Raw genomic sequence first — 25,704 nt, forward strand, 5'->3', positions numbered from 1 at the left:
AATTCTGGGTTTATTTATAAAAATAAAGTTTGTAGACAATTAAGTTCAATTATTGTGACATTTCTGGGGCATTTTCTCTCGTAAAGTTTCCTTTTCTACGGTGTTGTGTTTGCCCCCGGTGCACTCTAGTGGTACTGCTCCACCTACTTGACAAATAATTGTTAGATATTGTTGACACAAAAATGAAGTTTAAAAATTAAACCCAAAACCCTTTAATTAAGCCATCAGATCATGATTTAAATTAACCCTAACTCCTAACCCTAAAACCAACTCCAACCCCTAACTGTAACCTCAAAACCTAACATTAATCCTAACCCCAACCCTAATCCTAACCCCCAACCCTAACCCTAACCTCTAACCCTAACCTCTAACCCCAACCCTAACCCCTAACCCTAACCTCTAGCCCAAACCTTTTCTAAACCTTCTTTTATTGTAAAGAGAGACATTACCTACATCATTTATCAGATAATAGTTTGGTTTGTTATTACTTTTACACATACTTCAAAATTCTGTTCACTGCTAAAGCAGCTAGCAGATAAGATAAAAATGCAAGGAACACAGTCGTCGTCCTTGATTTTGAGGTTCTGCTGTGTATGGACACACATAAACCCCCTTTAACACAAATTCTACTGCAATGGTTCCCCAAGAACTTCTTGCCTGTTATATCATCATAGTCATGATCCATTAATACAATCATTACAAGACCTTCAGGAGGTACCTTTAGAACTACCTGGTCTGCATCTGGGGGCCACACAGAGCCTTGGGTCGCGGTTCAGAGGTCAGGTCCTAAAGGTCACTTTGTTACTTCTCACTAAGTTAGACAGGTACATCACATGGGGTGATGTCACTGAATGACTGATGATGAACTCCTGGGGACACAGACTGTCCTCTGATTGGTGATGTGCTCAGCACAGGGGTATAAAGAGACGTCCCCTACCCTGATGTGGAACACTGTAGTCAGGTGAGTACCGCCTCCTGTCATACCTGCACAGACTTCACGCTACACGAGCTTCTGTTTGTCATACGTGTTCCTCACCTGTGTCCCAACGATGGCTGGACGTCTCTAAGCTGGAGAATGTTTTCTGTTCCTTTGTTGAAATGTAGGAATGCAGTTCTCTGTCTCTACATTGTTGGAGTTCAAACTACTTCAATCTAAAGGTGGATTAGTGTCTTATTTCACATTAATCTCCTGTTCAGTTTCAGGTGTCTGCTCTCCAATGAAATGTGTCCTTTACCTTTCAGACCTGTGCTCTGATCGTCCATCTGAGGTGAGTTCTTTACCAGGGAGAAAAAGATTAGTACTGATGTTCAAAAGTATTATTTTTGTTTTATTTAAATGATAATTGTTTATTTAGTATGAAAAAATGTAATTTGTGTGTGTGTGTGTGTGTGTGTGTGTGTATATATATATATATATATATATATATATATATATATATATATATATTCAGTCACATGATTCCTTTTTTGTCCAGTTTAAGTTTTTGTGACATTTTGTAGTGACACATGAACTCATCGTCGCCCCCTACTGTCCCACTGCCGTGTTTACCTGCTTTTCTCACAACAGAAATTCTTCCTGGTTTAATCAGCCAATCAGCTTTTGGATGTGAAGGTGAGGTGGTCATTGTTTCAAAGGGTTTCTCATAAACGCATCTATATCTCTATGCATGATTAATCAATAGTTATTACTGTAATAAATTTACGGACATACAATTAAATATACGCTATTTTCCGGACTATAAGTCACACTTTTTTCATGGTCTGGCTCCGACTTATACATTAAAATATATCCGGTAATTTCACATGTTATTTTCACACTGACAGTCGCCAGAGAGCACTCCACGTTTGTGTGCCAGTACCTGTACTATTACTCCTGTACACTCTCCAAAAAGGAGAATCATATTTTGCAGATTACAAGCAGAAAGTAGTGAAATATGCAGTTTAAAACAATGATCATGCAGCAGAAACAAAGTCTGTACAGAGCACGGACAAAAACATCCCAAAAACCATCTACCTCTGGAGTTGGTGGTGTTGCTCAGAAATGGCACCAACGATAAGAATCCAATGGATTTAGTGATTTGGACTGAGATCAAGAGTTTGGTACACTTATTATGTTGTCTATGCTATAGTAATCTGAATAAATTAATATCACTTCCGGTTCGGCTGATGAGGGAACGCTTATGAATCCTTGTCCACAACGTCGGCTGGTAGGACATACATCTGGTTCCTGTGTGTCTGGCTGTTTTTCTTGCCTGTTCACCTGCCAGTGAGCACTGGATCCACACCAGCAGCACCCCACCTCTACCTGGACAACACCTTCAATGCCGACAATACATCCACCGAGGGTTCTGCCAGAATTTCCACCATAGCAGCTCTGCAGCAATAAAGTCCATCTGGTCCTGCGCCCAATGGCGTTCACGCTCCACCACTCGGTTTGTCGACCACAGCGTGTTAGCCGGCTATCAACAGCTCAACAAATTTTCACAGCTCAACAAATCCAGTCGTAGTGGGTTTTCTTACAGGTGTCATTGTGTTTACAATCAATTTTACCCCCAAAATGCAACTTATAATCCATTGTAACATGTTTTCTTTGTTCTTCATTATGCATTTTTTGGCTGGTGCGACTTATAGTCCATAAAATACGATATTTATAGCACTGGTTTAATTCATTGTTTATTTAATCCCATCTCACTAAAGTTTTTTTAAATGACTTTAATATAATGTTTTGTTTTGTGTTTAGAGTTATATTCAAATCTGATATTAAAGATAATATTATGCTTTAGGTTGCAGACATGAACACCACCACCATTCCCAAATTTCCTGGTCGGTCTCCAGAACCTTTTTCCAAAGCTTTGACCAAGAATCTTCTGGTTCTACTTATTGGAGTCTCAATCACCTGCATCAATGCTAGCTTCATTCACACCTTCAGGAAACACCAGGTCTGAATAGTCTTTAGTGTTGTTGCTATAAATAATAACATCTGGATGACGAGCTAACATCAGCTCAGTATGTTGAAACAACATAGTGCTAGCTGATATTAGCTAATATTAGCTCAGAATGTTGAAACAAAATGGTGATAGATGATAGTAGCTCATGCTAACTCGTGATGTTTGACCATGTTTTTTGCTGGCATTAGCTAACGTCCATGTGCTCCGAGGCAGACTTCACTTTACATGATCACTTTGACATTTTTTCTGATTTAACACATGATGCTAGAAGGGAGCACGCTAGGAAGTGGAAATTGTTTGTATTCAAAAGAATAAATCCTTGCTATCTTGAATATAATGACACTCATTGTGCTTTGGATCCTCAGATCTTGTACCTGAATCCACGATATATATTCTTCATCCACCTTGTTCTTAATGACATGATCCAAGTGATGCTGAGCGTTATACTCTTCGTCATAAGCTACACCATCTACAAAATCAATCTCTCGATCTGCTGCATCTTCGTCCTAATTGCTGACTGTGCCACAGAGAACACTCCTCTGAATGTGGCGTGCATGGCGATAGAGTGCTACATCGCCGTCTGCTTACCTCTACGCCACAGTAGGATCTGCACCATCAAGAAAACATTGATGCTGATTGGTCTGATATGGGTGACGAGCATGTCTGTGGTTCTTCCTGATCTGTTCGTCACCTTGGCAACCCAGCCTCTGGAATCCTTTCGTTCTACGAAAGTTTGCCACAAGAGAAACGTCTTCCCGAACCCCATCCTTGTCAAGAAGAGGCACATCACTCACTCTGTGTTTCTAGTCATTATTTGGTTCACTATCTTTTACACGTACTTCAGAATTCTGTTCACTGCCAGAGCCGCTAGCAAAGACAGTAAGAAGGCCAGAAACACCATCATCCTCCATGGTTTCCAGGTGTTGTTGTATATGACCACATATGTGGGGCCAAATTTACTGGATGTCATACAACAACACTTCCTGGTCAATTTCTTAGACTCCATGTTTGCTTCCTACATTATTGTGCACATCCTGCCGCGATCCATCAGTCCAATCATCTACGGCGTACGAGATGAGAACTTCAGGAAGTACCTAAGGAGAAACATGTTGTGTAAATGCAGCTCATCCAAGAGGGTTAAGTGTAACCTCTGGTCTGTAACAAATTTCCACAAGCTTTAATATCTTTCAGTGGACATTTTAATATATTTAAATGATGTAATTAATTTTAATACATTTTTCTTTTCTTTTTTTGAATTCCTCATGTTTGATCTTTGTGCATGTTAGCTTGCACAAATTGTCATTGTATTTTATCTTGTTTGTATTATGTAGAGTCCATTTAAAATAATAACTAGTGGGGCCACGTGTACATTACACTGGTAGATCAAAACCAGACTAATGGTAATGCCTGCTTGGTTTGGACGACCATACTAAACTTTGATCTACTCTCCTTTGATCATTCTGTATAATGCACACTTGGTGTGAGAGAAGAGGATGCAGAAGACAGGGTTAGATGGTAGCAACTGATTGGCTGTGGTGATCCCTGAAGGGAAAAGCTGAAAAGAGATGTACATACTTTTTTGTTCACTCTCCTTGTGCTTTGATTTGCGGCTTTTATTACAGGCATGAACTAGCTTACTTACTTACAAAGGGACAAGTGCAATTATAATATAAAGATATTATCATCTTAAGTGCTCATGAACTTGGCTCGACATGATTTATCAAATTTATTTACCTGAAATAAAATCAGAAACCATCAGTATTTTAACACTGAAGTCTGTGACTTTCTGTTCAAGCTCCTAAACCGGCAGAGTAAGAAAACTTAAAGCAGGATTTGTATCAGTGCTTAATGGATTGATTACCGTCCTGGTGATGTGCTGAGCAGAGTTCACCACCCTCTGTAGAGCCTCATGATGATACCAGATTGTGATAAAGTCAGTCTGGATGCTCTCCGTGGTTCACCCATAGAAGCTGCAAAGTATCCTGGGGTCCATTGTGAGCCTCCAAAGCCACCAGGGAGGAGCTGGTCCAAGGGCCATCCCCTGGCACGGTTAGCCCTGTGATTCACAACCATCTTTAATTTGTCAACTGTGATCCTCACTTGTCTGAAAAGGTCTACCATCATCCCTGTGCCCAAAATGACCAACCCAGCCGGTGTAAATGGCGTACGCCCTGTAGCTCTGATTTACGTGGATATGAAGTGTGAACTGGAGTGTGAACTGGCAGTGGGGGGCAATAGTTCACCTCCTGAGCACTGCTTGAGCAAGACATCTTCCCCTTACAAGTTGTTCATGGTGTGCCCATGTGAGAGCTGCCCGCCATTCTACCTCACCCTCACCATGCAGGTGAGGGTGAGATAGAGGTCAGGAGATGAACTGGCACCTCCCACTGCCAGTTCACTCCAAATGTATTGGTCACACGGGTTTTGAGCCGGTCCCCGGCTCAAGTCTGAGTGGACTGAGCTCCTGCCACCCCGTCATGCTTATAGAGCAAGAGGGCTCAGTACGCAACCTTTGGGGGCACCAGTTTTGAGAATACAAGTCCTGGAGGTGTGGCTTATGACCTTCACCACCTTTGGTCTATTAATGAGGAAGCTCTGAATCCTGGAGCAGAGCGAGAAATTCAGCCCCAGGTCCCTGATATTAATGATCAGTTTGTGAGGAAATATGGTATTGAATGCTGAGATGTAGTCAAACAGCAGGTTGCACCTAGTTCCCCTCAACTATGTACAGACGCGAGAGGGTGAACATGGTTGTGTCATCAGTATTTCAGGGGAACTGAAAGGGGTACAGGGAGTCCGACAGCGTTGGTCTGTGATGAGTCTTTCAAAGCACTTCATATCCACAGAAGTCAGAGCTACAGGGCGTAGACTGGCTGGCTTGGTCATTTTGGGCACTGGGATGTTGCTAGACATTTTGACCAGTTGACAGATGAAAGACAGTTGTGAATCCCGGGGTTAGCCAGCCCAAGGGATTTAAGCAGCAGCTTGTGAGGGGACGATGCCTTCCTAAAGGAGTACTCAGGAGGTGAGCTGGCATCTACTACTGCCAGTTCACAATCAAAATCTTTTTGGCCCAGTGAACTGAGCTACTCCTGCCCCAATGATGGAAAAAAGTAATTTCCCTTCGGGGGATTATTAAAAGATTTTCTTATTTTATTCACTTATTTATGACTGCACAGCAACTCGCTGATCCAACATCATTGTGAGATTCAGTGATGATACAGTGGTGATAGGCTTGATAACCAACAACAATGAGATGGCCTATCTAGATTAGGTGGAGCTGCTGTCTTCATGATGTAACCAGAATGTTACCAAGACTAATGAGGTGGTGGTCGACTTCAGGAGTCTTCAGAAAAGACTGCTCAGGAACTATGGGATACCGGTGAAGTCAGCAACTACGAGTACCTGACGGCTCACATCTCTAAGGACTTGATTTGGTCCACACATTCTACCACCCTGGTGAAGGTTAGGAAATCAATGTGTTCCACCTGAGGAGCCTGGGCAAAATTTAAGATCTCAACGCTGCTGGAAGCCTTCTATGTCGCCACAGTAGGGTCTGTGCTGTCCGGGAACATCAACACCCGGTACGACCTCTGCAACTCCCAGAGTAAGAAGGCACTGCACAGGGTCATCCAATGCGCTGAGCATTATCACTGCCCTGTCTCCAGGACATCTACACATGATGTTGCCGGATCAGGATGGGTAGGATCATCACGGACACACCATCCGTTGCCCTCTAGCAAATGCCTTTGCTCCATCGAAGAGAGGACTGAAGCTGAAAGGAGTTTCTTCCCCAAGGCCATTGGTAAGTCTTTATATAATCCATTTCCTCAATCTGATGGTGGTACATTTCACGAGAGGCTCGTCCCTTCATGTTGTCTACTCCTTAACCTCGTCCCTTTCATCAGGTACTGGGCAGTTCATCATTGGGGACTATCTTCTTGATTTACTTTTGGATGTTTCACGTGAGGGAGGTGGGGTTGCTGATTTTTTATTTTTCAGATGCTCTCATACATGTGTAATGGCAAACCGGAGCTCCCGGAGTAAACCTTACGTTTGGAGAGAGTTATGTCATTGTGCGAAGCGTGCTAAACTCATTTCATTCACGCCTTTTCAGCACTGCTTATTCCGCTACTGTGGATCACAGGGGTTGCTGGAGCATATCCCAGCGGACTTACGGGTGTGAGGAGGGGAGACACTCTAGACACCACACAAAAGAAACTACTGATCACAGATACTCAGATCTACGGATATTTTGGAAGCAACAAATTCACCTGAAGGGCATATTTTTGGAGGTAGGAGGAAACCGGAGAACCCGGAGAAAACCCATGCAGACACGAGAACATACAAAGTCCGCACAGAAAGGAAACCCAGATCCACACCCAGAAAAACCCAGGTCCTTCTTGCTGTGAGATGACAGACAGCGCAACCCACTGCGCCACCGTGCTGCCCTGAAGGTATGTCATTACGTATATTTGTCTTTATTTTATTTTTTCCAGATGCTGTCGTCCTTGTATAATGGCAAACCGGAGTACCTGCTGTAAACTCTGGGTTTCCTTACTTGAACAGGAATTTTTTTATAACTGAAACAAGAAGACTTTGGGTGCTGAGGTCAGTACTATTCAGTGCTTCAAGGACCAAATGATAATTTCCAAACATCTTCTTCATGTCTTTATAAATGAGCTTGGCGAGCTTGTCAAATTTTGGGGAGAAGTTAGTCTTTTGTCCTTTGATTTCAGCCCATGAAATCTCAAACAGCCGAGTCACGATGCTCTTGTGGTTCGATGGGAATCTTCTCAATTTGTAGCATACATTCCAAACTATCTGATGACAGAGAATAGTGACATATTCTCTGAATATTAGAGTATTTTGATGCTTTTCATATTTTGAGTCAGCGGCTATAAGAATGTCCAACACACAGGCTGCTGTCTTCTCAACGTGTGGGCCAACAATACTTTCCGACCACCAATTCATCAGGCCAATAAATGTATACGCCTTTTCTGAAACACTATCTGCTGTGTCCCAACCACTCTTTCCCAACCCTTTTCTTGCTTGTGGCTCACTAGCACTACGCTGTTGTTGATCACTGAGAACTTTTCTGAGGGCTTGTGTGATTTTTAAATATCTAGAATGACTTTTGGCCTGAAATATTTCAGGATCGTCTTCTCTTTCTTGCTCATGGAAACGTACAAACAAGTTTAGGATTGTGTTTGTCAACCAATTTCTCCTATCCGCATTAATACAAAAAAAATCTGTCATGTGATAAATTAATGCTTTGGCAAAGCATTCTGTAAAAAGATCTTGTATCTTGACTTGAGTATACGTTACAGACACATTGGTCTCTGTTGGATGTTCGCCTCTCAATATCTCAAGATGTTCTGTGACAGCTCTGGTAGACGCATAGAAAATATCTCGAGAGATTTTACATTCAAGCATCTCGGCTGTCGATTGTGAATGGTCATTCAAAATGGTATGCAACACACCCATAAGTTCCTGCTTGATTTCTCTTTGTACATCTGAATTTACAATCTCTGGGAAATCTTCGTTTGTGGGCGGAATGTCATTATATTTTTCTTTTACTTTGCTCTGCTGAAGTTGTGGATGACGTGGTGATTTGATAAAGTAGTCCTTCAACATTTGACCTGCATGACGAACCATGTTATTAATGGCCCTTGGACTGGTAAAATAAGTTGGCTCAATGGACTCGGTTGATGGGACGGAGTTGACTATTTCCATGATATCTGTCGCCATGTTATCCATTAGAACCGTAGAATAAAAGTTTTGTCTTTGTTGGGGAATTCTGAAAGTCTGACAAAAGCCCTGGATGATTTTGTCACCAAGATAAAACTCAACCTGCTCCCTGGACAAGGCTCTGTATTTATCTTTAAATGCCCTTAATATTGCAAAGGCCATTTTTGTGATTATTTCCAAAAGCAACTCTACTAATGTGATTTTAAAAGCAGAGTCAGCCTTCTCGGACCTCAGTAATTCCCACTGTTCCATTGTTATTCGATTATAAAAGCTTTCAGTGAGCGTACAAATATGCTCAAGTCCAAACTCTATACCTGGGTCTGCCTGCTTTTCTACCTGTCTGTCTACCCCTCTGTCTACCTGTCTATCTATCCCTCTGTCTACCTGTCTATCTATCCCTCTGTCTACCTGTCTGTCTATCCCTCTGTCTACCCCTCTGTCTACCTGTCTGTCTACCCCTCTGTCTACCTGTCTGTCTACCTGTCTGTCTAAGTGTTTTTCCAAGTGTTTGTCTTTGTGTGTCGTTGTCATGGGCTTGTTCGATGCGTTTTGCATTTAAAACAGACATTAGAACTAAGGTGACTTTATGTGCATATATATAAAAAGATCAAAGGAAATTACAACAAAGGAGAGGAGATGAAATGTCAGTTGGGCTTTGACTCCCAGCCCCCCAATCAAAGAAGCAAAGCTCAGCTCTTTTCAAGCATCGTTTTTTCCGTACTATAAACCGCACTTAAAAGATTTTATTCATTCATTCATCTTCAAACTCGTTTCTTCCGCTGCACCGGGTCACGGGGTGCTGCAGCCTATCCTAACTAACTGGTGGCGTGAAGTAGGGTACACCCCGAGTTTGATGCTGGTGCACCACAGTGCCACATGGAGACACACGGACAAACACGCATGCACAGCACTCACACAAAGCTCAATTTTATCAAAAATCTACGCTGCGCCTTTTAAACTGAAACACCTTCTCCATGAGCTGACTTCCAAAATCTGTAAAAAAAATATTGTGCGATTTTAGTCAGCCCCGACTGTTGGACCATCTCCTCCCGGCACAGGGACGTAAAACCTCACTGCGTACGCTGGTGGCGATAAACCAATTAGAGAACATTACTTAAAGATTCATGTACTGTATATACGTGTACAGTAATCCCTCGCGCATTTGCGCATCCACATGCAGGGCTTAACCTCATCCGGAATTCATTAGTCACGTGATACTATGCACGCATTCTATTGGCTGACGGCATCTGGAAGCATGCTGCGTTTCATGAGTCTTGGACTTGTGTGAGACACAAAAGTGCTTTAAACAGTCTATCAGAGTGTGGGAAAGGTCATACAGATAGATGGTGGTTTAATATCAGTATGGGGGGGGTTCATAAACCTTTAAATTACCGTAAATAATAAAATAGTTTGTCGCTTTAACTTTTTTAATTTTTTTAATTTTTTTTATGCGGGTGGTTCCTGGAACACATTAACCGCGAGTAACGAGGGATTACTGTACTATGAACTCTAGTTAATTCATTTATCTACTGTATTATACAGTAATTGCGCTTGTCCCTCCGTTAGTTAATACGCGCGCCTGTAAAACCGTAGATCAAAGCTCAAGCTGTACAACGTCACAAAGACCGCAAGATCGAAGCACAAGGAGAATAAAGAAGGGTAAACAGTACGCACGATCAAGGGAGGGTAGATCAAGGCATTGATCTACCCTCATAATTTACACAAGCCCCCCTGCTAGTTACATCCCGCGAAGGGGATGTATTGTAATTGTCAGTGTTTGTGTGTTCGTCCGTCCGTTAGTTTGTCCACCAAATATCTTCACAACTGTTGCAGATAGACAGATGAAACAAAAAGCGGATTACTCGGGCGGCAAAGGGGATGAAAATGAGATGACCTTGACTTTGAGAAAACTAGGTCAAGGTCAAATTTTAACTTTTGTACACTCAGGATAGAAAGACAAGGAAGGCCAGTGTGAGTAAGACCATAGATCAAAGCTAGTGCTTTGATCTGAGAAAGTAGGTCAGGGTAAAATTTTTAATTCAGGGGTGTCGCGGGATGTTGCAGTCTCTGACTGCCTTGTTCTAGTTTAAGTTATTGATTAAAGCTTCTAATCAGAAAAGAAACACACGTAAACATTACTGAAATTGACGTTCAAATCTTCCTCATAATTAATTTTTATATTTGTCACAAAATCTCTGGTGGATCTTTTTTAACAAATTTTAAGCGATTTAATATATTTGAGTACTAAAATGAAATAATCTGTACATCATGTGACGGTGCTAATATGAATTTATGCAGTTTCCTGCATTTTTTTAGTTTTCTTATATTTATCATTTCAACATTTCAACATCTCAAAGAACTTCAAGAATTTCTTTTGTTTGTGAGGAAACCTGTCAGACTTGTGGGATAGAATGACTTCCATCATTCTAATTAACATCCTTTGATGTTAAACATGTCCAGCTTGCCCTTTGTTCGGTGACACATTAGCCTAGATGTTAATTTTAGCAGAGCAGTAAACACAACGTCGACAGCTCGTGTAGAAATCTTTAAAACATTGACATGAAAACACTGATGAACATTTTATGACGACCGGAAACTCGGCCTGATTCCAACATTCAGGAATATCAGTCCAAAAGATTTCATGCACAACGAAACGCGTAAAAACAATCCAGGACAGAATTATAAAAATAATGGAGTATCCTGCTGGTTAGATTCAGCATTACTGATGCATACACACGTCTACTTTGACATAAAGATTTTCTTGATAACACTTTGGTTTAGTTTACAACAAACTATCGGAAGCCGTATAATAATACAGAAAACGGATCATCTTTTTAAAAAAATGTTAAATTACGTCAAATAAAAAAAAAGTTCTTTTTTAAATTGATTTGACAAAAAGATGAGGAAAATAATGGACTTCATATCAGGTTCATGTACAGTATCTACACACTGTGGGGGCAGAACAATGACGTCACACGGAGACAGACGCCGGATAGGACGACTCGTTAGCCAATCAGAGAGCAGACATTCAGCTACTGGTGTGAGGAGGTGCTAGGTTCTAATAAACAGCCAGATGAGGAAAAGAAAACCACCAGATGGGCAGTAGCTGCCAGCCAATCAAAATGCAGGGTAAAGAGGCGGGGCTGTAGCGACAGCTCCACCATCTGGCTCCGCCTCTCACTTCCTGTTCAGTCACAGGAACTCCGACGGAGACGTCCTTGGCAAGTACTCCGCTTCCCACAATCCACTGGTGCATTCTCTGGAGGACGGGCGCTGATTGGTCAGGCCGTTCTGAGGGGGTGGAGCCAGGACTTGACAACTAAGAGTCAGATATAAACAATAGCTGCCTTGTCGACCAATCGTCAAGCCCTGCCTGCGTGGGGAGGGGCCAATCACAGACCTCCGTAGGAGCAGTGACATCACAGGTCAACGCAACATCTATTAGCTGTTGTTGCTAAGCAATAGGAGCCTGTGATGTCAGAGCTTTGACCAATCAGGAGACCCGATGTGAAAGGAGGCGGAGAGCGCCGAGCGACGTGATTGGCTGAGGTGACGGGGTGGGCGGGGCACTGAGGTGCTGGTGAGAGACGAGACGGACAGACGAGACGACGATCAAAAGCGGAGGGCATGTCCGACAGGCAAGGGGGGCGTGGTCGCGTTGTAAGCCCCGCCCCCTCCTACACAGCGGCCGTCTTGTCTTGAGGGCTGCCGCCGCTGCTGCTGCTGCTACCGTTGTTGTTATTGTTGTTGTTGTCGTGGCTGCCGGGCGACGCCACGGCGCCCTGCGGCCGATCGGCCGCCTTGGGGGCAGAGTCTCTGTCTCCGGGGGCAACATGGGCAGGGCCAGGGGAGGATAAGGAAGCCGGGTGGGAGGAGGACGGGCGGTACGCCGCCGTCAGGTCAGCGAGACGCTCCGGGGTCGGAGCCCACTTGAGGAAACCGGCGTCGTTCTGGAGGAAGAGCACGGCGGTGCTGTGGACCGCCCGGTGGTACATCTCGTCCCTGAGGACACCCAGACAGTAAGGGGCGGAGCCAGCAGGGTGGGAGGGGACACGGCGGCGCTTACCTCTTGCAGATGTGCTGGCTCCCGGAGCGGTACTCGTGTTCGTACGCCGGGATGCTCAGTTGGTGGCGCAGGAAGCGACTCCCCTCCATGCGGGTCAGCGCCGGGGTCACGGGGTCGCGCCACTCGGGGACAAAGAGGATGAAGGACAGCGGCTCGGACGAGCGCTCCAGCAGCTCTTCGCAGTGCGTCACCATGGCGTCCATCAGCTCTTCACAGAATGGCGGGTGGGCTTCAAACGAGCCGCTGACGGGCGAGAAGGACAGGAACGGCCTGGAGACGGGAAACAAGACTGTCTGTGAGCAGTCCAACGGGGGCGTGGCCAGCATGGGGGGGGGGTCCTCACGTACCCTCTGGACCCGAAGAAGCCGTCGATGTCGGGGAAGGCGGAGCTGAACTGTTTGAAGTAGCAGTTGAGCGGTGACGCGAAACACTCGAAGGAAACGCCAAACTGTCGGTTCAGGGACTCGAACACGGAGACAGGAAGTGCTCCCTGGAGCCCCGCCCCCTCGTTTGCCCCGCTGCCAAACATCACCTACACACACACACACACAGTGTGTTGGTAAAAAAAACTGCCAGTGAGGTGAGCTAAGCTCTGATTGGTTAAGATCTGACCTGATATCTCTTGAGGAGGCACCAAACTCTAGACAGGAACTTCTCAAACCGAGGGTCGTCTATACAGCTGTACCGGTACAACAGCTCCTAAACACACACACACACACGTAAGAATGTCTCCCCCTGCTGGTGGACATCAATCACTGCGAGAGCTTCTCATTTGAACAGAAGACACAACAGCACAATGACATCAGTTCATCAGGTGATCTTCATGCTTCTGATTGGACAGGATTTCTACCTGATTTCAGATTAAATAAAGTAGATCCTGGAGATCCGAGTTGAATCCGTTCTGACTGAACTCTTAAGTCAAACAGTTTTCCAATTAAACTCATTAGAATCATTTTAATTCATCCCAGCCTTGTAGAAAAGCCCCAAAAACTCCCTAAATTATGTGAGAACAACATATTTCTATCGACCAATAGACACACAGACGTTACCTGTCTATAATTTCTATATGTAAGATACGTAAACAAAGATAAAGAATGAGAAGAAACTCAAAGTCTCAAGAACACACGAGATACGTCTTTACTCTCAAGGTTTGACTGCAATTTATTCAGGCAACACCCTAACAGAGCGCTAGAAATGGCATTAGCTAATGGCGTTAGCTAACAGCAGCAGACGGATGGTCAGGAAAATGGGAAGACAGACGGGCAGACAGACGGGCAGACAGACGGGCAGGGAGACAGACAGGTGGTTAGGAACGCTAAAGCAGACGGGCAGACAAACGGGCAGACAAACGGGCAGACAAACGGGCAGACAGATGGGCTGCACCATGAGCGAGTCCCGCCCCCCAGCAGCACTGACCAGTTTGCTGAAGTGACCTCTGTTGACCTTGACCATCTCCCCCTTGAAGCGCAGACAGGCGATGTCGTTCTCGAAGTGCAGCTCCACCCGGGGGAGGGGGGGCGACGGGATTGTCAGGCGCACCGGGTAGCAGTAGACCAGACGGGACTGGGGGGGGGACGGACACGCCTCTGCACGGACACGGCCAATCAGAACGTCTGCAGCCCACTCAGAGGTGTGTGTGTGTGTTTGTGCATACCTGTGGGGGGGTCCTGCAGCAGGCTCAGGTGTGTGTGTCTCAGGCGCCGGCTGTACTCTGCAGACAGCTGGTAGATCTTAGAACAGATTCCCTCCACAGAGTCTTTGGCCACGGCAGCAACGTGAGGCCCACACTGCTGCCTCAGGTGCTCCAGACGGTCCTACACACACACACACACACGTCACTGTGACCCCTGAACCCCAGAGAGCTGCTTCAGCGCCACTAGATTAGCTAAAAACAATCATTTGTTGCTGTCAAATGTAAACGTAGGACTTAATTATATATTCTTAAATAAATTATTTTGCGATTAAAATCCTTCTTTTCAGTTGTTTTTGTTGGTTTATAGAAGTAAACAATTGTTGACATGTTTGAGGGTCGCTAAAGCTAAAATATCAGCGTCAAACTTGCCGCTCGCTGCACAAAAAGCTGCTTTTCTGTTTTTGGATCAATCAAAAAGCTCCAGAACGCTGGCGGCCAATGAGTTAATAGAGGGGTCAAAGGTCAACGATATCACGACATCATCATGCATTTGATTCCCTAGTTGGTTCGCTTGACATGAGATCAGGGAGGTGTATCGGTGTAACAGTGCCCCCTGCTGGTCGTTTCTTCACTTTTGGAAATGATGAGTTGTGTTTTAAAACCGACAGATGCACGCATCCCTGCTGCATTCTGGGTAAGGAGGACAGACGGGTCAGCACCCACCATGTAGTCCTCCTTGCTGGCGGAGTGATCCCGGCGCAGCCAGCTCATCGTGTCCTCGGCGTTCCACTTCACCACCTTCCTACTCTCCGGACTCGCGTTTCTGATCGGAAAACAAAGAGGTGAGACTCCCCCCGGCGGATGCCCCGCCCACCACCTGCTCTCCTCCCTCTGATTGGCCCGCTGCCACCCACCTGGAGTCGATCATCTTCTTCGCGGCTTCGGCGTACTTAAAGAGCAGCTTCCGTGCCTCCTCCTTGTACTTGATGCGCGACAACCTGAGACACACCCACACACGTTAACACCCCCATCGCGCATCGGTGGGAGCGTTTCCATTTCGACGGCGCGCTACCTGATGGGAATGTCGTTCATAATCTCTCTGAACATGGACGGCGAGATGACAGGCTCGCAGTCGCTGGGCAGCAGGGGGTCGTGACCCTTGTCGATCACCTTCCTCTCCAGCAGCCAGCGGTTGAACGACTCCCGCGGGGGGTCGATACCTGAACGGCGGCGTAGGAGTTAGACGGGACCTGGGTGAAGCCCCGCCCCATGCTCCTCCCCCCCACACGGGTGTGACGGTACCTTCTCTCTGGTGGCAGAGCTCGTGGTAGTGCTGCCTCAGCTTGGTGACCAGCTGCGCCCGCTGCAGCTCGATCTCGGGGTGGGGGGGCAGGTGGTTGGTGGGGGGGTGCTCCCGGATCACCGCGTTGGTCTGAACGTCCAGGTCCCAGTAGATGCTGTGGAGCAGGTGCGCGCGGGGGTTTATAAATGCTAACGCTAACTCCGCTAGCGAAACGGATGTGATGTCAGCACTCACACAGCCGGCCTGTAGGGGGCGGGGGCGGGGCTGGGGCTGGGGGTGGTGGGTGTGGCCGACTGGACCTGTTTATCCTCAGGGGCGGTGGTCCAGGGTTTGACACCGGGGGTGCTGGGAGAGATGGGTGTGGTGGGCTCCACCTGGAAGCAAACAAACAATCGGAGGACTCAGTTTCCCATCAGCCACCACTAGTAATCACATGATCGGACGTGTTACCACAGGTAGGTGAAACGCTTTTACCTTAGCTCGCTTGAAGCTGTTAGGCCCCACCCCCTGCTCCTCGGAGCCCCTCCTCTTCCGTTGACCGTTACCCAGGTTACCGTCTCCGCCCTCTGCCGGCGCCGCGTTCAGACCCAAAGGGTCCGACTGAGGAGACAGGAAGGAGAACTCTTTGGTTCAACAAGAAGTGAGACGAACGACAGTGGAACCAGACCTGAAGACACTCACAATGACGTCATGCTGGCCGAGCACTGGCACCTCCCACAAACTCTGATTGGTGAACCGGTTGAAATAATAGGGGCGGTTCTCTCTCCGGGACCAGCACTTAGACCATCCAGCCTGGACCAGTTCATCTGAGAGACAGACACGTCGGAGGAAGACAGGCTTAAAGGAAGACAGAAGGGCAGCCAGACAGGAAGGCAAACGAGCAGACAGGCGGGCAGGCAAACAGACAGAAAAGCAAACGGACAGACAGATGGGCAGGCAAACAGACAGATGGGCAAACGGACAGACAGACGGGCAGGCAAACAGACAGATGGGCAAACGGACAGACAGACGGGCAGGCAATCGAGTAGACAGACAGATAGGCAGAGGTCTAGGCGAAAGGGTAGGCAATGAGGCAGGCAGACGGGCAGACAAATGAGCAAGCAAACGGGCAGACGGCCAAGCAAATGGGCAGATAAGCAGGCAGGCAAACAGGAAAGCAGATGGGCAGCCAAAGGGGCAGGCAGACAGATGGGCAGACAAAGAGGCAGATGGGTAGACAAACAGGTAGACGGGCAGACAAACAGGCAGACAGACAGATGGGCAGGCAAACGGGCAGACAGATGGGCAGACAGACAGGCGTACCTGGGAGCTCAGGTGGTTTGGAGGTACTGGATGGAGAAAAAGGCGGTCCCTGAGAGGAGGCGGAGACAGAAGGGGACTGCATCATGGTCGCCTCCCCCTTCGCAGATCGCTGACTGTCGTTGGACATCTCAGTCGCTCGTCAGAATGACATTAACCAACCTGGACAGGAAGACATGCAACTTTCAAAATAAAGCGCGGGTCAAATGTTTTGAATATAAACAAAGTCGAACAAGTTTGACGACTGTCGTCATGTGACGGTGACTCAGCTGAATTATGAACCATGACATCATCAGCTACAGAATAAGACCAATCTAGTCTGTTGTTAGATGTACTACTGGGTAATCTGATTACATTTATTAGCCATTCATGTGACTGCAGTGGAAACACTGAACACATAAATCACCATCTGAAATGATTTGTTTACGTTTTGAACATCGGTGGGGGAACCAGATGGATTATGGGTGGACTCATTGAACAGATTATTGGGTTATTTGTGTTTTGGTTCTTGTTCGATCCTGAGCACCATGGATGTTCGAGTCAGGTGACGACAGTGACACATCAATGATCTGGAACTTCAAAGACAGAAACTGTTGATTCAACGCGGGAAACACCAACTGTCACATCCTACCAGAGTTCTGCCTACACAGAGAAAGACATCCAGACTCTGTTCCAAAACTCTGAAATCCTTAAAACGTAACTCTAACCTGCTGATTGGTTCCTAAATAAGCTTCACTCACGCTCAAGCCAAGTTTCAGTTTGGGTAGCGGTGGCATGCAGCTTCCGTGGGAGTGGGATGGGTACCTCGAGCCGGGCTCCGTCATGGATCGCATCAAGCAGCGCTCAACTGTGGTTTATGTTCCCTAAAAGAACGCCAGATCAGCACAGTGTGAAACCTGTTTCCAGCAACTAACATCACCGAACACCTTCATCTAAACGACGTACGAATCAGTGAACGAGCTTTCGATGGGTTTCTGCTGGAAGCAATAACTGTTGAGGTCAGAATGTTCTGCTAGTTGATGTTAACTTTTGGTGGAGTTAACTGAGTAACCTAATGAAATCAAACAGTCATCAAACGTAATGGGGCGTGTCTGACTTTCAATGAGCAGGAAGTGACATCATTACATCATTCAGGTCAGTGTGGTGGAACACCTCAGTGGATTAAAGCTGGCTTTAGCCTCTACACCCCCCAGGGGAAAATCCAGCAGAGGTAGAGATGTTAAAGTTACATTACAGTACTAGAGGATTTTATTATTATGGGATGTTTTAATGTCCTGTAATTGTTTCTGGTCAGTCTGAGGGAAAAGAACTTTAGTATTTAGAGTAGTAGTTCCTAAATTTCACAGTTTGGGACAAATAAAGTATATCTATGTATCTATGTAGTAATGACAATACTATTTAGAGTAATAATGACATTAGTTTAGTATTTAGAGTAGTACATATGACATTGACTTCAAATGGTGATTATAGATTTGACTTTAATAACTAACGACTTACAACCTCATGGAACTGTGTTCTAAAGTCAAGGACTACCTGTACAAACACACAAACAAATAAACAAGAACAGCTATGCTTTGTTTCACATTCATGGGGGGGGGAAATCTCAGGGGTTGCTGAAATTTTGAGGGGCAATTCAATTATTTTAAACTGCATTTTTGTATAGTTAATATTTCGTGTTTAAGTTGCGGTGCTTGATGACGTCACGCTCCGACCGCATGATCTCAGGGGGCCAAAAAACGTGCCAAACCACAGCTGTCACCTGAGAGGTCGCGGGGGAACCCGGATGTTGACCTTAAGTGGGTGTACAGGTGTGTGTGTGTGTGTGTGTGTGTGTGTGTGTGTGTGTGTGTGTGTGTGTGTGTGTGTGCCTTCAGCTCGACTCTGATCTAACCGACTCCATCATGACAACACTTTTCCGTTCACATCGTCTCCGCTCCGGTCCGCTTCTCTCCGGTCCGTTCGGCACCGTCTGCGGCCCGTTGGGGGCTGATCGACCGGTATAAGTTTCCGATCGATCACCAGGATCGATGATCAGCGGCTAACCCCCGTGCGGTCAATCAATAACAGCGCGAGACGTTTTCTTCTTACACAGGTAAGCGCGCTATAGTTACACGCATGCGCAGCTCGGCCTTTCGGAAAAAACACGGAGGGGGAGGGAGGGGGGAGGAGAGAGGGGGGGCAGAGCGAGGGGGGGGGGGACAACAAAAGCTGCGGCTGCTCGTCCGGAGCCCGGGCTCGATGCTCGGACTCGGCGGCTCCGGTAGCGACCGTTACCGGGCCGAACCGTGTAAACACACCGTCAGGCCCCCGGGCGGCCGGCCGCCGCCGCCATTCCCGGCCGCCGCCCGCGTCCCGCCCGCTCCCCGGCCGGAGGCTCCGCTCCGTTTAGGCGCCACTTCTCACACAAGATGGCGGACACGCCCCTGCCGCCGAGCTGCGCGCCCGCTCCGTCTGTTCCCGCCGTTTACTCCGGGTCTAGCCGCCCCGAGAGGCGCCTGTCCGGTCCGTTAGGAGCCCGGAACCTTCCGCCGGGGGTCGGAACCGACGGAGCGGCTCCAGCGGGGCGTCCGTCCTTACCTTCAGTCGCTAAACGGCGGAGAGTCACAGGTCCTGTCGGTTTGTTTCGGGTCCTCCGCTCCGCTCCCTCCCCGCCTGCTCAGACATCTTTACGGGGACGCGAGATGAGCCACTGCGCATGCGCCGCTCTGGACACACTTCCTGTTCTGAGATGGGCTGAATTGGCCGCCATGTTGAGAAGGTCAAAAAAAAGACCAGCGATGTTGTTTGGTCTAGAGACAGTGTCCCTGAGGAAAAGACAGGAGACAGAGCTGGAGGTAGCAGAGATGAAGATGCTGAGGTTCTCTCTGGGAGTGACCAGGATGGATAGGATCAGGAATGAGTACATCAGAGGGACAGCACATGTTAGAGGTTCTGGAGATAAAGTCAGAGAGGCCAGACTGAGATGGTTTGGACATGTCCAGAGGAGAGATGGTGAATATATTGGTAGAAGGATGCTGAGTTCTGAACTGCCAGGCAGGAGGCCTAGAGGAAGACCAAAGAGGAGGTTTATGGATGTAGTGAAAGAGGACATGAAGGTAGTTGGTGTGAGAGAAGAGGATGAGAAGACAGGGTTAGATGGAGGACACTGATTGGCTGTGGAGACCCCTGAAGGGAAAAGCTGAAAGGAAAAGAAGATTGAGAAGGTCAAACACATCAGACGTTTGGGTTCTCCTGGTCTAACAGCTTTTGAATTGGAATATTTTGAATTTTATTTCATTGAAAAAACATTTTTTACTCTGAATTTTCATTTAATGCTCTTTGAAGCTGAAATCTGAACCAAAGGGACTTTTACTTTAATAAAGTATAAATAACAAAGTAAAAATAAAGTAATAAAAATAAAGTAAAAATAAAACTTTAATAAAGTGTATACATTTACATACACATTTGCATTTTGTTTTGGGGGGAAACCGACCACAACCTGGATGAACTTCCAGGACGTTCACTAGCTGATGCCTAGCTGGGCTAATCTTATATAGCAAAACTTAAACTAGTGTTTGTACATTATTTTAGAGACACATTTGCTATATTTGAAGAAAATCCAACACTTCCATATATATCTGAATGGGCTGTACCGCAAATGAACCACTAGGAGGCGCTTCCATATTAATGTAGAGTAATAAACATACACATAACCCTTTTTCTGTTTAATAACCTATAAATAGAATGTGTTGCCACCTGGAAATCCTCACAGAACATTGAAAAACTATCTGTACAAATAAAGGAAACAGTTCTATTAAACACATGTTGGCCCTCTAACTCCTCTTTAAACCTATCATTAACACAGTTTCTGTTGATTTTCAGAGGATCAATACAAATACGTCCACTATTTTCTCTCATTCAGTTTTTAAAATATTCAAACTTTATTTACTACAATTTTTCTGACATCGAAGAAAAATGTCACCATCGTGGAGGATTTGACTTTATATTATGTGGTAATAAACTCATAGAAAAGTAATTCTTAGCAATCCCATGACAGGACTTAACATCAGTCCACAGACTGTCCACTCACTCCACCAACACAACTAGTCCCCCAGATTTACCAGCAATCAATATGCTTTATCATCAGGGGTCACAGGTTAGGGGTCACAGGTCACTGAGCTCTCCTGCTGCAGCAGCAGGTCAACAGCCTCTTCCACATCCTCCACAACGTGATGCGGTTCCACCAGGTCCGGCTCCAGGACCAGGTCCCGGTGACCCTGGAGCAGTGCTTCCTCAACAGCACTGCTTTGGTTACTAGGCAACGGGGAGCAGGGGTTGTAGACGCCGGTGCAGACCTGTGACATCACCAATATTATTACTGACAGAAATATTGACTGATTGATGACTGATTGGTCTCATCGTCACCCACCAGTATGGAGCGACACTGAGCAGCAGCAGACTCCTCCGTCACCACCGTCACCTGACTCTGTCCCTGGGCAACAAGCTTGGCCTTGGTTGTCATGGCAGCAGACTGCTGTGCCAGGTAACGGTTGTACAGGTTTGCACCATAGACATCTGTCATCAGGTTGTCGCTAGGGAAACAGGGAGGAGACAGTTTGGTGACCCTGGACAGGAGGGGCGTGTCGGCGGCACTGTAGACGCTTGGGTTACCCAATGGCGTAGATGGTGCTTAGCTTGCGGTTCTGGTTCTGCAGTCTCAGCTGATGCTCGGCGTATTGATACGTTAGCAGATTGGGTTTTCCCAGCAGCGCCTGGTACTGAAGCTCTCGACCCGTCAGCTTCTTGAAGATGGACTCCAGACACAGGAGGAACGTCCCGTGACCAAATCTACAGAAAGACAGCAAAACCGACCAACGTGAACAAGCAAAATACGGTAAATGGTAACTGATCAGTTACTGATGGATCAATAAAGAGCTCCGGCCTCCACCTGAGAGCGGATGGAACGTGTCACTCCCATTTCTTGTGAGATATTGGTGGTTACCGTGGAGACTTGGCCTCCGCCATCCACATCAGGTCTATGTTGCAGGCGAGAACGGGCAGCTGGGTGGACAGCTGAGGTTCGTAGACACGCCCAGGACTCCCATTGGTCAGCAAGACGTCAATCAACAGCTGGAGATTGGTCTCCCATCTGATTGGCTCCCCAAACAAGATGATTCCTACAGCAAAACAGGAAGTCAGTGAAAAATTCAAGTAAATAACAGCAAAGAAAGGGGTTTGGGGCTTTTTTTCAAGGCTGGGACGGATTAAAATGTTTTTAGTTACTTTCAATGGTGGAAATTTTTAACTAACAGTTCAGTCAGAACGGATTAAACTCGTGTCTTGAGGTTTTGCTGTAGATTCCACTATAGGTTCTACTTTAAACCATAAAAAAAAGTAACGTCTTACCTTCTATTTTAGGAAGAGCCTGTGGAGGATGAGACTAAAACAGACCAAACACAGTCAGACGTGATTAGTAGGGATCACACAAGTGGAATTCATGCGGTACGTAAATCCATTCAAATTAAGTTTATAACCCTTAAACATGAATGTTGGTGTGTGATCGGGGTGTTCTGCTGCACCTACAGATGGTTCGGGTCTCCTTTTGTGGTCCACCATGTCCAACAGGGGGCGATGTTCGATCAGCTGCTCGATGGTCACGACCTTCTGGAAACCCAAACTGACCGTAGAGGTAAGGCGTCCGACACCTGAGCGTTGACAGCATGGTCACATGACACGTCTAACACCTTGTTTCGTTGTGAAATACCAGGATGTTCAAATAATACTTTTCTCGTAGAAAATCAGAGACAATTTAATGAACCGGGGGGTGTGGCTAAAAAGATGTCTGAGCGCAGAAGCCATTAGCATCATTAGCATCACACACACGTGAGTCTAGATTGTGTAATACCCATCAGCCTCAGCTGATGGTGGGAAGGATACGTGCTGGCGATGTCCACCACCGGTCCCTGTCCAGACACCAGGACACACTTATCATGGAAGCTCTTCAGCATTCCCAAAGGACTGTGGGAAAGAATGACTTGCTCTGGGGAGATCTAGAGAGAGAGGTAGACCAATCAGAGCAGGGGAGTAATCTGATTGGAGGTTCAATCAGCCAATCAGCTTGAGATGTGTTGGGCCTGAAATGCCCCAGGCACAAAATGTAAACTGATGAGGCCGCTGGATGGAGGTCCTGTTGCTCCTCCCTGGGCAGGAAGTTTGTATCTGTTAGCATTCAAATTAGCATTACTAGCATGAGCACAGATTTTACTATATTCTCTATTTTCGAAGAAAAAGACGAAGAAACAGAAGAAGAACAAGAAGAAGACGAGGTGGACATCGGACCTGGACGTTGAAGAGGCGGGACAGCTGCAGGGCTTTGTCGCGTCTCTGACAGCTTCCTGCGTTCGTCACAAAGACCACCGGAAACAGGAAGTTGTTGTTTTCGTCCAAAAGTTTCCGAAACGCTTGTCGAGCCGCTGGAATCACAGAACCGCCACGAAGCAGGACCCCGTCCACGTCGAAGACGACCCCCGCCTGACGAAGCAGAGGAACAGGAGAACACACGTTGAGCTTTACGGACTCAGTTTCTCCTGTTTGTAGCGTCGTAAATATTTTACGTGATATTTTTATGACACACAACGACGCAAAACGTCTGAAGTCACTTTATAGGTTCACCAAAACCTGTTACACATTATGAAAAACAACTTCTGGTCAAAATGTCAGCTATCCCAGTTTTTGTTGGCGGTGACGTCATCTCAGGGTCAACCCTCACTTCACCGTCACAGACCGGCTGGTTTCTGTTCAAGTCTCCGAACTCTTCCTGGGGAAACCCGCTCTTTTTACAGTTATTGTTAAAATCCATCGGATCCTGCGACGCTCCAGCGGCTCCATCAGTCTCACGTTACCCCGAGAACAAAACTCCTTCTCAGTTTCCTGCTGCAAACGACTGGAATCATCTGCAGCAGGACGATGAGAACGTCCTCAACCGACTCACCCGCTTAGAAAAAGGTTGAATAAATAAAAAAAAATACAAATAATACCTCAAATCTGGAAATAAATCTGCAAATAATTAAAAAAAACCCCACACACATCTCAGAAAAAAGGAATAAAACTCACCAGCTGGACATCAGCATCACATTATTTCTTTCATATTATTTCTATGACTTTTTCCTGCTGAATATTATGGGATGTATTTGTTCTAATGTTCTAGAGGAACCTGATGGACTTTAAATCACTGACCTGTCTGCTGGTGGACAAACGTCTAAACGTCTGCTGGACCAAACGTGGACACCACATCCTGTCTGTCTGTCTGTCAGCAGCGCTCAGCGCTTCTTATGCCGGGACGTCCCCCGGTGGGCGGAGCTACAACCCTGATGACCCTACGAGGGGCGTGTCAATATGAAAGGATTTGTTATAAATAATGAAACACATAAATAAATGCTTTTAGCATCCAATGATCACATTACTTAAAATGTTCAAAATAAATTCCAATTTATTTTGTATATTAGCCACAGTTTGTTAGCATGCTAACAGTAGTGACTCATAGTTTGAGTGACATGCTAATATGGTTGTGCTTAGCTCTTTACCGAGTCGTATTGGATTAGCATATTAGTATGTAATTATCAATTATAATTAAAAGGTTTAACTCAAAAAATTTAATTCAAAAAAATAAATAAATAAATTCTGACTAAATAAATAAATTCTAAGCATTTACTAGAAATAAATCATGTAGCTGTGCTAACAGTGAGCAGTAGTGTGGAACTGAATCTTGAGCTACATTCTAACATACCGATGCTAAAAAAGTAAAATTTTCTAAATCATTGCATGTTAGCAGAAGTTTAAAGAATATGTAATAATAATAATAATAATAATAATAATAATAATAATAATAATAATAATAACTTTGTGCCTTTTTAGATGTGTTAACAAAAGATTAGGAATGGATCGATTCTCAAACGTTCAAGTAAAAAATTAAAAATTTTATTGCACTGAAATGTTTTTTTCCATCTTAGCCTACAATTAAATTATTGTCATTTATTTTTTGACCAATGAAACGAGGCTACTCGTTTCTTCACGTCCACCGTCTGGGCTCGTTGTGTTTGTGTCTCATGGGGCGTCAGACTGATGAAATGCTCCTGACAGCACTTTTCCTCCTCACATGACATCACATGCAGCGTCTGGTCAGCCATTAATTAGCCAATCACATGCTGCGGAATGCTGCCACCAATCAAGAGAAAGATTGAACTCGCATGAGGAGAGACAGAGAGAGAGAGAAAGAGAGGAGGAGAGTTCAGGTTAAAGCTCCTTTTTTTAATCTTATTTTTAAAGATTTTTTTGTTTTGTGACCCAAATCTAAACTCAACCATCAGACCGGTTTGACGACGGTCCACAACATATCGTCACAAACTGGTTCAGTGTCAGACAATATTTTTACATCAGCATAACGGCTGTCCTCTAAGGGCCAGATGTAACTAATAAATGTAACTACATGTAACTACTCCTTAATGTAACTAATAAATGTAACTAAATAACTCGGTGTAATGTAACTAAATGTAACTACTCCTTAATGTAACTAATAAATGTAACTAAATGTAACTACTCCTTAATGTAACTAATAAATGTAACTAAATGTAACTCAGTGTAATGTAACTAAATGTAACTACTCCTTAATGTAACTAATAAATGTAACTAAATGTAACTCAGTGTAATGTAACTAAATGTAACTACT

The 25,704-nt window shown here is 45.6% G+C and overlaps 3 protein-coding genes and 1 long non-coding RNA gene across 6 annotated transcripts; 2 read left to right on the forward strand and 2 right to left on the reverse strand.

The window, feature by feature from the left end:
- Positions 1-2,792: 2,792 nt before the first annotated feature.
- LOC137595643 (odorant receptor 131-2-like) lies at positions 2,793-5,630 on the forward strand. Its single transcript, XM_068315857.1, has 4 exons — positions 2,793-2,939; positions 3,314-4,101; positions 5,061-5,298; positions 5,436-5,630. The coding sequence occupies exons 1-4, from the start codon at positions 2,793-2,795 to the stop codon at positions 5,628-5,630; spliced, it is 1,368 nt and encodes a 455-aa protein (XP_068171958.1).
- A 5,030-nt stretch (positions 5,631-10,660) lies between these two features.
- pcif1 (phosphorylated CTD interacting factor 1) lies at positions 10,661-20,357 on the reverse strand. 2 transcript variants are annotated; one of them, XM_068314946.1, is made up of 16 exons: positions 19,578-20,357; positions 17,741-17,863; positions 17,004-17,162; positions 16,383-16,507; positions 16,176-16,301; positions 15,936-16,075; positions 15,701-15,855; positions 15,471-15,618; positions 15,313-15,396; positions 15,122-15,221; positions 14,420-14,579; positions 14,182-14,351; positions 13,378-13,464; positions 13,113-13,297; positions 12,766-13,035; positions 10,661-12,701 (listed from the first exon to the last, which is right to left on the reverse strand). In XM_068314946.1, the coding sequence occupies exons 3-16, from the start codon at positions 17,128-17,130 to the stop codon at positions 12,377-12,379; spliced, it is 2,202 nt and encodes a 733-aa protein (XP_068171047.1). In that variant the 5' UTR covers positions 17,131-17,162; positions 17,741-17,863; positions 19,578-20,357; the 3' UTR covers positions 10,661-12,376. The 2 variants fall into 2 exon arrangements, with proteins under 2 accessions (XP_068171047.1, XP_068171049.1); XM_068314948.1 differs by lacking the exon at positions 17,741-17,863.
- Positions 17,870-24,323, forward strand: LOC137595106 (uncharacterized). Of its 2 annotated transcripts, none has more exons than XR_011035383.1 (4): positions 17,870-19,092; positions 22,398-22,481; positions 22,565-22,668; positions 24,187-24,323. It is a non-coding gene; the product is annotated as an uncharacterized lncRNA (long non-coding RNA). The 2 variants fall into 2 exon arrangements; XR_011035384.1 differs by lacking the exon at positions 17,870-19,092 and adding an exon at positions 22,037-22,173.
- On the reverse strand, positions 22,197-24,338 carry LOC137595105 (haloacid dehalogenase-like hydrolase domain-containing 5). Its single transcript, XM_068314949.1, has 5 exons — positions 24,216-24,338; positions 23,319-23,510; positions 22,917-23,029; positions 22,563-22,656; positions 22,197-22,419 (listed from the first exon to the last, which is right to left on the reverse strand). Exons 1-5 carry the CDS (start codon positions 24,270-24,272, stop codon positions 22,357-22,359), a joined length of 519 nt encoding a protein of 172 aa, XP_068171050.1. The 5' UTR covers positions 24,273-24,338; the 3' UTR covers positions 22,197-22,356.
- Positions 24,339-25,704: the final 1,366 nt, after the last annotated feature.

Source organism: Antennarius striatus, chromosome 5, assembly GCF_040054535.1.
Source record: "Antennarius striatus isolate MH-2024 chromosome 5, ASM4005453v1, whole genome shotgun sequence".
NCBI classification, from domain to species: Eukaryota; Metazoa; Chordata; class Actinopteri; order Lophiiformes; family Antennariidae; genus Antennarius; species Antennarius striatus.

What these genes read in the sequence shown, in the direction of transcription:
- LOC137595643 (XM_068315857.1), top strand. Translation starts at nt 2,793, where the DNA reads ATGAACACCACCACCATTCCCAAATTTCCTGGTCGGTCTCCAGAACCT. An exon ending in AGGGTTAAGTGTAACCTCTG is followed by an intron (nt 4,102 to 5,060) that starts GTCTGTAACAAA and finishes TTGTCTGAAAAG; the next exon opens with GTCTACCATCATCCCTGTGC. An exon ending in CCCTCACCATGCAGGTGAGG is followed by an intron (nt 5,299 to 5,435) that starts GTGAGATAGAGG and finishes TCATGCTTATAG; the next exon opens with AGCAAGAGGGCTCAGTACGC.
- pcif1 (XM_068314948.1), bottom strand. Translation starts at nt 17,130, where the DNA reads ATGTCCAACGACAGTCAGCGATCTGCGAAGGGGGAGGCGACCATGATG. An exon ending in ACAGCTTCAAGCGAGCTAAG is followed by an intron (nt 16,076 to 16,175) that starts GTAAAAGCGTTT and finishes GTTTGCTTCCAG; the next exon opens with GTGGAGCCCACCACACCCAT. An exon ending in GAGGTCACTTCAGCAAACTG is followed by an intron (nt 13,465 to 14,181) that starts GTCAGTGCTGCT and finishes GTGTGTGTTTAG; the next exon opens with GAGCTGTTGTACCGGTACAG.
- LOC137595105 (XM_068314949.1), bottom strand. Translation starts at nt 24,272, where the DNA reads ATGTGGTGTCCACGTTTGGTCCAGCAGACGTTTAGACGTTTGTCCACC. An exon ending in CCCGCCTCTTCAACGTCCAG is followed by an intron (nt 23,030 to 23,318) that starts GTCCGATGTCCA and finishes CTCTCTCTCTAG; the next exon opens with ATCTCCCCAGAGCAAGTCAT. An exon ending in GTGGTGGACATCGCCAGCAC is followed by an intron (nt 22,657 to 22,916) that starts GTATCCTTCCCA and finishes CTCTACGGTCAG; the next exon opens with TTTGGGTTTCCAGAAGGTCG.